The following is a 12,976-nucleotide window of genomic DNA, read 5'->3' on the forward strand; positions in this document are numbered from 1 at the left end:
ACATCCATCAAATAAACCCACACTTTTGAAGGGTTATTACCTCGAACTCCCATTAAACTGTGATTTCATCAAGCTGCCATCCTTTCTTTGCTCAACAAGTTTCTCTCTGTTTGCTGACAAGAAATTTGCTCCCAACCACTGTACTATGCTGAGTAATCTTCTCAAAATGCAAAGTCGTGGTATGTCCTTAAAATCCTTAGTAGCTCACTATGACACATACTCAAGGGACCTGTATATGTCTCAAACCCTCACCAGAACATCAAACACTTTCTCCCACTTTCCACTCCAGCCTCCTGGCTTCCTTTTGTAATCTGGTTCCACCTTCATTCCTTCATGCCACAGACCATTACGTGTTATATATGATGATATTCTGCTCTTCTCTGCCTTATAATTTTGTTGCTGTTTGTTTTTGTTTTGTTTTTTTGTTTTTTAATTCTTTAGAACTTTTCTTGGACATTGCTTCTTTAGGGAATGGCTCATCTCTTTGACTTGGTCACATCTGTGATTTTTCTATTGTACATATGAGGTTATATGATTAATGGGTATTTTCCTGATTTTTGTTCCTTGAGAACAGTCTACACATGAGCTCATTCTTATATTGCTGCAACCCAATGTTTTGTTGGAAAGACAGTCATTCAGGACATTTTTGCTGATAGGAAAGTTGATCAGCTTTTTTCTTTTTCTTTGCAGATTTACCATCTCATGTATAATGACCATTTAGAGGAAACAGAGTGAATGATACTTGCATTTTTAATATTTTCCAATTTAGGTTGGAGGCACAGATGGCATCGAGAATGGGTAATTTTCAATTCAAAATAATATTTATAGCATTATGAAATATATGCTTCACAGATTAAACAGTTAAAATAACTGCACTACTGTTTATTTCTCAAATAGTAACCTTGCACTCCCTTAAAAAGCTGACTAAAAAAAAATCTCTCTTCTATCCCATTTTAGAACGTCCCATGATAGTTTTAGAGAAAATGTCACAATTAATCTTGAAAAATATGCCAAAGGCTGAGTAAGTATTTTTTGTGGTAATCAGGAATTTTAAAATCATGTGCAATATTTCCCTTTTCCGGAAGAGCTATTTAACCTTATATGGTAATGTTGATCTGTACCTGCATGTGTCTCAGTGTGTGTGTGTGTGTATGTGTGTCTGTGTCTGTGTGTATGTATGTATGTATGTATGTATAATACCTACATGATACAAGTATATATAATTATGCAACTATGTATCCAGCCACTTAGGCTATTAATGACAATGAAATAATAACAACACTACTGTACTACTGTTGTTATGTCATCTATATGAATTTTGTTTTAATACTCTTTTTTTTTTTTTTTTTTTAGCTATTCCAGCTTGTTCAATGATTTTGTGGAATCTGAATTTTTCCTGATTGATGGAGACTCCTTGTTTGTCACATGTGTATGTGAGGAATCACTTAAGCCAGGACAGAGTCTCCATTTCTTCTACTTGGTTGAGCGCTACCTATTGGATGTTATTAGCAAAGGAGGACAATTCGCCATAGTTTTTTTCAAGGTAACACAGACCACCAGAGCTTCCCATTCTATGAAGATTGAAACCAGAATTCATTGCAATAATTAGAGACAAGGAATCTTATAGCTGAGGCTGGCCTTGGACTCATGATCCTCTTGCCTCTGCCTCCCAAGTGAAAGGATTTCAGGTGTGTGCTACCATATCTTGCTATAACTAAAATTATTTTTATAAACATTTTTGCCATTGATTGAAAAGCAAAATATATTTTTAAAAGTTCATAAAATGAGACAGAAGCTAAGGATGGAAGTTGGAGTCTACCTGAGCCTCACAAAATGAGTTGATGAGTAGTCTTCCCAACCTGGAAAGACCTTCTTAAAAGAAAAAAAATCTAGAAATGCATTTTAGTGGTAGAAGACAAGCCTAGTGCATGCAAAGCTGGGTGTCCAATCTGCAGTTCAAAAAATAAACAAAATAAAACAAAAAAAAATCACAAAACAAAAAGGCATAAAATTTAAAGGGAAGAAGAGAAAAACAAAACAAAAATATGTTTATTCCTGCAGTGTTCAGGAATTAATATAATTAGGTTATTTTGTAATGTGTAAAGATGGAGAACTTTACTGGTCAGATAGAGTCACAACAGTTGGTGAAATTTTCAACAGTGGACCCACTGACCTCAATTCTAGTCTTCCAACTCTGAGAACTACTTTGCCTTCAAAAGTCAGCAGGCAACTTATTTGAGTCCTTTGTTAGATGAGTCTGAGCCCACATTAACTCAGTAACCCTATTTTGCTGTTGTGTGCTTTGTTATAAATAACAATGAAAGAACATCATATTTGGTGTAATTAATAAAACTTTGACAAGATTTTGGTCTACTGAGAAGAACTCATGCTGTTTAAGAAATGTTACTACAGTCTGGAATTATTCTCTAGAATAGTCTGTTACCCTTTCAGCTCCTAATTCCAGAAAATTTATAATTACAAATTAGTATTTTCATCTTTTTTTTTCTGTCCATTGTCTTCTCCAGGTGAGGTTGAACAGCAGAATGATCAGAAAACAGGAAGGCAAAGTGTAATTAACTCTGGGTAGTACAAGTGATGAAGTCTGACTGCTATGGGTTTTCTTACTCTTAGATCCAAAGTGTGATCTATAGCACACATTTTTTGATACAGCAAACTTCCAGGATCAATTTATTGACTATAGGACAGAAAAGCAAAAGCAAAAATAAAAAACAAACCCTGATGTATCATATTCCTTCAGTGACCTTAAAGATATGTGTTAACTGCCCAAACTAGTAAAACACTAAGTGATAATTTTCAAATAATATACTTTATCCCCTGCTCTATAGGATGCTGAGTATGCATACTTCAAAGTCCCTGACCTTCTTACACTGAGAACGGCTTTAATTCTGCACCTTCAGAAAAATACCTCCATTGATGTTTGGACTAAATTTTCTGGATGTTTGTCAAAAGAGTGGAAAATTTTCTTGGATCAAAGTTGCCCCTATTTCTTGATTCTTGCAGATGAAGGTCTGAACAACCAGCAGACATACCTTTTCAACTTTGTAGTTATCCAGGCTTGGGCAGCAAAAGTCAACATAGTTCTCTTCTCAGGGCAAACATCTGACATCCTCCGTCTTTATGCATATTTTATGCAAAGCTCACATTCAAAGAAGTTGTTTTTCATGCAGGTAATGTATATCTAAAGGACAATGTTCTAGAATTTTATAAGCATTTCTACATTAATTCAGGAGATAAGGCTCAGTGATTAAGAGTGTTTACTACCCTTGTACCCACGTTGGGAAGTTCATAACTGCCTGTAACTTCAGCTCCAAAGGGATTTGACACCTTTGGCCTCTATGTATACCACACTTACAAGCACATAATACATACATATACACATACATGTATATAGACAGACAGACACACATAAATACATACATACAAACTAAACTAAAAATGAAATAAAGCTTTTTAAAATCACTATCTTGATTCAATACTGACTCTATTCTCAATATAGAAACTATTATAGATTTAATAGGATGATATATAGGTTAATAATAATGATAATGAATTAATAGTGATAATATGTAGCAATTTTCTAATTACTTCTTATTGTATAAGAGTTCATAACACTAATAAATTATTTGATTTAATATTCACAAAAGTCCCATGAAGGAGGCATAAGAATTGTCTATATTTGAAGATGATGAAATAGATATTTGACTAGGTATCCTGTTAAAAAACACTACTTAAATGAGTAGAATTTATGAGGAGCAGTATTACTGTGTCCCCTATGTCCTCAAACATTGTGTGGCATGTGAAGTCCAAGCTAACAAAGGCCAGAAAAACATGAGCTCAGAGGCAAAGGTATGTCTCTGTTGCTGAGATCTATTAGTGAAACGACAGATTAGAGGTTGCCTTTATGAGAACTCACCAGAACAGGTTAACGGAAGAAGAGAATGTGATGGATTTATGTCTTCATAAATAACTTCAGCTGATAACTCATTGACCCTTCAATCAGGATTCAAGTTCCATGATGACATTATTTTACCATATATTGGTATATTCAAGAGCTAATTTGTTGAAATTTCCGAGTAAAGCATGTGTACTGTACCAACTTTATAAAGAGTTTGCTTATTTTTTACTAGTGAATTCTGCATATGAATATCATTCCATAGCTTATCAAAGTAGGTTTAGAACCAGTTAATGTGTCCCTCGTTGAGAATTGCATTATGCTTCCCCATCATTGCACATTTTCATACACATAAATAGTTGTTATGACATGGCAGGGTAGTTTATTTTGCTTTTACTAGGATTCTTACCATTAAAGTATTCCTAACTCTGACTGTCAACTCTGAGTAGAAACAGGCCTGGGCTTTATTTTTATGAGCAGGGTAAATATTAAATAATAAGTTTATGTTGTGATTCTTTTTCTTTTTTGTAGACAGGGTCTTACTGTGTAGCTCAGGCTGACTTGGAACTCACAAAGCTACCCTTTCCTCTTTACCACTGGATGGTGGGATTAAAGGCATGTGCCACCATACCCAGCCTGAGTTGGTTGTATTCTGTTGATAGCAGTTTCTGAATCTGAGTTCTGAGAAATCTTGCAAACATCCTGCCTGGAATAAACTTTAATGGAAAATTTTACTTATAAAATGATTTATGTCCTAATTTGTTAAAACTCACCTTAAAGAAGCTATTTTTTTTACATTAATGGATTATTTGAGGACTATTTAGAATTTGAAATACAATAAAATACATCTTATGACTCCATTTGTAGAGGAGTGGAAATGCCATTGAGTTTGTTGGCAATGGCTGTTTCTAGTACCATCGATACCCATCGGGAGGAGATTCTAGTCTCTTTAGGTGCTTGGTTGAAATGTGTCATAGTGAAACATGCTGAGTTTATATTATGTGTAACTTTGTGAACCTGTTAAAATAAGGTGGTGCATCGTCAGATGAGATGTCGGGGGGGGGGGGTTGTTCCAAACATTGCTGACCACCTTCAATTACATTAGAGTAGATTATAAACTGAGGACTGGATTGTAATATGATTGTTTTTTTAAATTTCTGAGCTTTTGTACTTAGGGAACAATAGTCTTATAACGTTTTATCACACTTTGTTTTGTAGAATATGAGGGAAATTACAATTGCTTACAAAAGCCTGATTCAGCAGTTGGAAAGACATAGAGAATTGGATTTAACAACTCTGTTTGGAGATTTAAAATTCAATAATATGGTGGGAAAGGTAATAGAACTTGAAAAAATTACTTTTTAGTTGAACTATGTTTTTAAAAAATGTGTGGGCGTGTATCTATAACCTTGTGTATCACTGCTAGCGATTTAGAGTAGGAGAGACACTAGACAACTTTCTCCTTTTTTTTCTGGTCTGAGTAGAAATGTCTCTGTTTGCCCCTGTCAAGTAGGACTAAGATACAGATGTGTTTAGTCTCTGATGTGAAGAAGATGACACTGAGCTTCTCCAGTTGTTTATAACATGAACACAGTAGTGTAAATATATCTCAGTTTCACTGCTGTCATGTTGCATTGACACATTTTCCAACAATGTGTTACTGACATACATATACTTCATCATGAAGTACTGTTTCATTAATATGGTCTTGGGTTCTGTTTGCTGTATTTCCTGTTGAATTTCTGCATTGGTTGGTATCTGTGATACTTTAATGTGATTTTAAGCTTTTGTCTTGTCTTACACTTATTTGTAAGCTTTTATGTATTTATTAGAAAATGATGCTCACATTTTCTTTTTAATATTCTGAAATATTGCCTAGCTCAGATGGATTATCCAGTCTCTGAAAACTTGGTGGGATTCTCTGGTTGAAGCTTGGTGTCTATTTGTCAGGATGGTTTCTTAGTCATTTTACCCACATCATGGTTATTGATGTACTTAAACTTGTTAATACAAAGAGAATCAATTTTATAATTTGTTCTGGGAAATTAGCAATTTGATTTTTTCAAGTTTGTTTCCATAAACATTTCTAAAGTAGACCTTAAAAAAATGGTTTCTGTCTCAGTGTCATATTCTCCTTTATTTTTAGTACATTCATGATTTCTCTTATTAGTTTAATAATGTTTGTCTAATTTCAGCTTAAATTTGGAATTATTGATTAGATATACAGAATTTTATTCTCTTAGGCTATGATTTAATCTTTTTCTTCCTTTTGATTTTCTTGTTTCTTTTTACCTTTTATTTGAGAAGAACATTTAATGGATCTATTTTCTCATTTTCAGTGTTAAATACTGCTTAGTGTAATACATTTTTCTCTGAATATTTGTTTCATTGCATGACATAGATTTTGATATAGAGATAGCAATTTTTAATTATTTCATGGATTATCATACTTAGTGATTTTAAAGAAATTATATAACTCCTTTGGTGAGATATTATTTATGATTTAACAAAGCTTGCCTGAGGATCAGAAATTAAACCAGTCACACTAGTTAACCATAGAATCTGGGCAGTGGTGGCCTATACCTTTAATCCCAGAACCCAGGAGACAGATGCAGATGAATATTTCTGAGTTCAAAGCCACCCAGGGCTACATAAGAGTGGATCAGTCTAAAAGTTTAACAGAGCTCTAAACTGTAATCCCAGCACTAGAGAGTATATAAGGAAGATGCAAAGCACCTCATGTGAGATTTAGATTCCAGTCCCATGGAAGACATGATCTCCATTTCAGCTTGGTAGAATTAAGAGCTACTGGCGGCTGTTTGTTTTTCTGATCTTCAGCTTGAACCCCAGTATCTGTCTTGGGTTTCTAGTACTAGTGTTACAAACTTCAATCTGCATTTCTTTTTTTCATGTGAATGACTTAATAGAAAATTGAAAATTTGGGCAGGAATGATGGGATGGTGGTTAAGAGCATTAGCTGCTCTTGAGGAGGGCCTGGATTTGCAGCCTAGAGCTCACATGATGGCTTATGACTAACCATAACTCCAGTCTTAGGGGATCCCATTCCCTTTTCTGACATCTCTGAGCACCAAGCACATATGAGCTACAATTTTATGTGCAGGCAGTATACTCACACCTTAAAGTAAAATGAATAAAGCTTAAAAAAAATAACAAAGAAAATTTAAAAATTCAGGCTAAAAGATTACTTTAAAATGGCATTTGCGTATCTAGAGCACATTCAGTATTTCTTATGATTGTTTTAATTCACTCTTTAATAATCTCAATCCTTTGTATTCCTTTTAAAATTTTAGACTCTCTCTTTGGTCCCCACAAACTCTTAAGGTGTCACAAGTATGACTGGGAGCTTGACATATACTCAAGATGGAGTAGGTTATTTCCTTTTACACATTTCATCATTGTTGTTTCTTGCTACTGCTATTTTCTTTTTTAACTGACGAAGAAGGAGATTTTATGCAAAATACCTATAAAAGCACACAATTCTTTTAGAACATTGATTGCTATGATATGTGTTGCTTCTAGATTACCCACAGAATTATATGTGCATCTATTTTAACAAAATACAGACTAGGGGTCTAGAGAGTTGGCTCACTGACTTACACACACACACATACATGCACATATGCAGGCAAAAAAATTAATAACCATAAAAATATAAAATAAAGTCTAAAGATCATAAAAATTCTTGTGAGTAATCTGGTGCCTTGGTTCACATGGGGATACAAGGTACTGTATCTATAAGTTTCATTAATAGAAGTATGGTATTTAGATTTAAGAATGTGATGGTCTTATTCTGAATACATTGCCTTATTATTATGTATGGCTTGTTTATAATGTCAGCACTTAAGGGCAGGACTCACATATTTTTATTACATTCTTTAAGTGACACCAGGTATTTTAAAATGTTGAGGGTATATTAGATGTAGACCCTTTTGTTACTTTTCTAAATTGTTATATGCACATTTTATAATTTCATTAACATTCTTAAAAGTATTATTTTTATGGACATATGGTATTTCTTGAAAGATGAACACTTAAATTTTTGAACATTTGCTTCTACAAATAAATCTGTGATGAGCACCTTGGCACACTTGTCTTTGGGCAGATTTGGGGTTGGTGCTCCAGGTTAGGTCTCTAGATTTTGAATGAAAAGTATCAATATATTGCATGGCAGTTACATGTATTACCATATACCTTTGCCTGTTTATAACTTCTTTAGCAGAATATAAGGAGTGACATAACATGATTTCTGGTGATGTCTGTTATTGAAGTAGTCCATGATGAAAAAGTATTTTGGTATCATAAAAAGTAAGAAGTGCAAATATTGATATTACTAAAGAAAATGAGCATTTTTCTATTTTCTCATTATTTAAGTTTCATTAGAGAATTAATTTTAAAGAGTCACAAATTATCGTGTTGATTTACTGGTGTTTTTTTTTTGTTTTTTTCTGTGCATGTATTTATTAACAGTTTCCTCAAAAATTTTCTTTATAATTTCTTTTAGTGGAAATAGCTACAGTTTCCATATGGTCATATCCACCCATTCCTTACTATGTAATCACTTATGAATAAATATAGTTTTCTAATTATCATGACATGTTATAATTTTCTGCTGTGACAGGCTTGTGAGACTATATCTGTGCTCACACAACTCTGGCCAGAAGGATCTGACATCCGACGAGTCTTTTGTGTTACTTCATGCTCCCTCTCCTTGGAAATGTATCACTGTTTTTTAGAAAACAAAGAGGAGGAAGCATCCAAGCAGACATCTGAAGTCAAACAGGTGTGGTTGTTATCCTGGGATGCACTTTGGTTTTCCTGTTTTATTATTTTCACCTACTATTTGTTCCATATGGCACTTGTATTTTCTTTTGTTTATATGAACCTCAGAAATAGGAAAGTTACCTACAATTCATGTTATAAAGAAGTATGGTGCTCCATGACTTAGTGTGTTTTCTACAGATGTTTCACATGGGATATATTTAGCCCCTGTCACCCACAGGCAGGTAAAGGGAGAAACAACCTACTATGATACTGTGTTTTGGGCTTTTCCACGGTACATGGAATACTCAGGAAAACTTTGCAAGACAGGAATTGTTATTTCTACTCTACATACCAAAGTACAGACTTTCAGCTTTGGAGAGTAACAGTTCTCCAACTCAAGATGCTAAATAGCAATGTAGATTGAATTCAGGTTTATCTCATGCAAATTTCCCAGTGACTTTGAAAGATATTTTCATACTGTGGTGTTTTGGTACCTTACTGGCTAGGGAGGAACTACTTAGGTTTCTTTATTGCAGAAAGTTCCAAGAATCTGGTGGCCAGTTGAGATTTGGCTATGGCTAAACATTCATGTCTGCATATATGTGCTCATGACACAAAGCTATAAACATGCACAATACAATTTTATATGTAAACTGAGTACTATAGAATCTCAGCTAGTTATTCCTATTAACTTTACCCATTTCCAAAATGGACAGGACCAGTTTTAAACATCTTGCTTTGCAGTGTCTCCTTAAATATAATTTTTAATGAAACCATTCTATATGATTAGACATCTAATTTTAAACCATCCCTAAATCATGATAGTAAGTTAAAATTATCTTCCAGGAACTTCTAACCATTTAGATCCTCTATGGAATCCTAGGAGTACCCCACTGAAGTCTTCTTGCTCCCCAATAAGCCAAACTATTTGACAATAGCAACGATGTCCCCATAATGCTAAATATATCTATTTATTTTTCTCTGTTGCCATTGTGCAGTTACACCTTTTAGCTACATTGATATCTTGTTGTCCTCATGGAGGCATTTCATATTGCTTTAACAGCAAGCAATTGATTAGAAAGAAGAGAGTATTTAGCATGTAACCTCAGCTATCCAAGGTTCTATTAAACCTCCCCTTCATCACCTAGTTTATTAACTTAAACCTGGAGTCCCTGAAAGCACTGAATCAGTCCATACACCAGCTTTTGCAAATTTAGAAGCTTCCTTTTCCCCTTATGTCAAACATGTTTGAGTACAGCCTAGTTTCTGGGTAAGTATTGTCTCAGAAATGAAGAATGTGAAAATGTGGAATTCCCACACAGAGAGAGCTTGGCTACAGAGTTTGTGATTCCACCGAGTGAGTGTGTAGTCTCCCAGACTTCTGCCCTCTGCTCACTTTCTTTATTTTCTTCAGGAGAAAGGTAATTATTTAAGCCTGAAAGACATGGAAGACTTCTGTAAGCTGTTCTGCCTCTGTGTGGTTTTTCAACTCCATCTACCTTTGTCCCAGAGAGCATGCTCAAGATTCATCACTTCTGATTGGATTCAGGATCTCAGGACTGTCTTTAAAATGGTAAATGTACTCTCCATTCACTTATTCATTTAACTATTTGACACATAAAACCTTACTTTTATCTACAATGTAGAACCATGTACCAAATAACTTGCAATGATGATCACTTGTAAGGCATGATGTAGCCATGCCATGTAGGGCCTTTGAGCTATCCAAGTATCTGCCTCAGTGCCAATGTGTGTATCCTGCCATTTGACAGGGGGCAGAGACAGCATACTGCCAGAATATCAACAGTCCTATATCTTCTTATTATTAAAAGGTGGGAGATTAAAAAGGTGGGGTATCAGGTAAGGCAGGAAGAGGGGCTGCTGAATCCTCAAGACTGCTTCCAGCTGACTTAGGGGGTGCTGACCATCTTTGAGGGGGACCTGAAAAAGCTGAGGTGCTGGTAGCCAGTTGTTTCATTGTGGTCCGAGCTCTATGGAACTTCTCTGTGATATGTTGACATTATGCTGACCTCTCCCACTATAAGGAAAACATAATGCCAAGATATCAACACACATCACTGATCAAGACTCAGGTCTACTGTGGCCAGACGTAAGTAATGTTTGTGCAGACATTCTGCCAGTATTTCAATAGAGCACTGTTTGTGCTTTTATTTCACTGTTGTTTCAATAGAACATCACTGAACAACCTTAAGTTGGTAGAGACCTATGAGTATAGAAGGATGGGAAACATTTTCTTCTTCCTAGAATGCTTAGCAGCCCAACATCTGACAACCCAAAAGTAAACAAGAGAACCTAAGTAAAGAACATTAGCACATTCAAAAGATAAAGAAATATGTAGTTTTTGAGATTTTTGGTCACAATGAGAGCAGATAATCAATAGTTACTACATATATTTCTTAACTCATGGTAAAAATAAGGTCTCACTGTGTAGGCCAGGTAAGTCTGAGACTGTGGAACATAGACAGGCCTCAAACTTCAGCCATCCTCCTGCTTTAGTCTCCCAAATTCTGGAATTACAATCAGTTTAAATTCATTTTTTTGTGTCAGTTTTTACTTTATGTGATGCTTCACTTTTTGAAAGACAACATAATTCTTATTCAGTCTAAATATGCTAATGAGAATTGGGACAGTCTTGTCATTGGATTATAGATGTGTATGGAGTCATTCTACATATTATTGTGGACATGAAAGCTATCAATAACTTTTTTTTTATTTTCAGAAAAAGTGGTGTGAGTATTTCATCCTAAGTAATGTGCACACATTTGAATTTTGGAATTTGAATTCACTTCACCTTTCTGATTTAAGCGATGAGCCTTTGTTGAAGAATATTGCTTTTTACTATGAAAATGAAAATGCAGAAGGTATCAACTTACTATACAATACATATCACCTTTTCTTTAGAGAGAAAGCTCACAAAAATTTCAAGCTTCAAAACCCATTTCTTAATTGTCTATTGTATCAATAGTAATTACTTTCAGTTTCACAGTCATTGTTTATAATTTACATTTGTGGTGATCAGAGTGAATATAGCAATCTAAAATATTTTTCAAATTAATATTACTCCATAAGTATTCGTGTTAAAATCATGTGTTTATGTATTTGACATTTTGTATGTAATGTGTATTTATAAAATTGTTCTTATGGATATAAATATTTCACTATTATTAGTGATTTAGGGATTTTAAGTTTTTCTAAGAGATTATCTCTATGCTTTCTTTGTGGAATTTGTTTTTTTTTTGGTTAGAATAATTTTTCTTGAGTTTTTATAGTCAATGAAAAAGAAAACACATTTTGAGAGAATTGCAATTGAGTGAGTAGTATTTGGTCCCTTCATATTGTAGGCATTTGAATAAATTAACTACTTATGAAGTGATTCTTTGCTAATTTTCACATTAATTTTATTCAGTGTTATTGGTTTCAAAGCTATATGTGGTATAATATTTTATTACCATAAAATAATTGAATTTCCACTGGTGTTATCATTAATTAAGACATTGATTTTTAATATTAAATTGTCAAAGAGAAAAAGCAAGATCAGTTTTAAGATGTGTCATGGTGTTTTCCACAGCCGTGTTTGTTTTTATTTAGATTCAGTGGGAAGCCCACTAAAAATTCCACTGTTTGCCTTATATTTCAGAACCTGATTTTAGTGAAATTGTGTGCTTTTACGCATGCTACAGTGTTTCTTAATACAGTGTATTTTTAATTATGATCCAGGCCTGGATTTGGATGTAGGAGATATCATCATGAAGGAGTATGTACATCTCTGGGACACTGTGTCAAAGTTGGTCAGAAAGTTTGATGTGGGAAAACCATTTCCTGTGCGAACAACAAAATGTCATTTTCTTAATAAGACCCCATCACCATTCAAAGGTAACTTATTTCAAACTTAAATTGAGGGGAAAAAATCTTGAAAACTCCAAGTAAATATCATTTTCTAGCACTTGTGTGCTTAAATAATTATGTTCATGTGATGGTGTGCTTTGACTAATGTTGAAAATTTATTTGTTTATAATTAGTGTTGCCTCTCTTAAAAATATAAACCAAATGCGAGTGAATTCCATTTCTACCAACGTGACCACTGTCAACTAAAAATTCCAATATTCTATTACATTATGATGGCTCCTCTCCAAATACTTGAATTGAGGAAGCCTGCAAGTTAACTGGGGGAGCTGAGGCTCATCTAAGCCAGAGCAGAGACTGGTGTGTTATTGTATTCAGCATCTGTATTGCATAGTAACAAAATAAATAAATAAATAA

The 12,976-nt window shown here is 34.2% G+C and overlaps 1 protein-coding gene across 1 annotated transcript in view; it reads left to right on the forward strand.

Moving 5' to 3' along the window:
* The first annotated feature begins 669 nt into the window (after positions 1 to 669).
* The window catches only part of Ddx60 (DExD/H-box helicase 60), a 103,179-nt gene continuing 90,872 nt past the window's right edge, over positions 670 to 12,976 (forward strand). The window contains 9 exon segments of the mRNA XM_051182480.1: positions 670 to 798; positions 958 to 1,021; positions 1,354 to 1,543; positions 2,847 to 3,188; positions 5,132 to 5,248; positions 8,553 to 8,714; positions 10,110 to 10,268; positions 11,436 to 11,577; positions 12,434 to 12,589. Of these exon segments, the coding sequence (XP_051038437.1) occupies positions 783 to 798; positions 958 to 1,021; positions 1,354 to 1,543; positions 2,847 to 3,188; positions 5,132 to 5,248; positions 8,553 to 8,714; positions 10,110 to 10,268; positions 11,436 to 11,577; positions 12,434 to 12,589 (1,348 nt within the window). The 5' untranslated portion in view covers positions 670 to 782.

Source organism: Phodopus roborovskii, unplaced genomic scaffold (genome assembly GCF_943737965.1).
Source record: "Phodopus roborovskii unplaced genomic scaffold, PHOROB, whole genome shotgun sequence".
Classification (NCBI taxonomy): domain Eukaryota; kingdom Metazoa; phylum Chordata; class Mammalia; order Rodentia; family Cricetidae; genus Phodopus; species Phodopus roborovskii.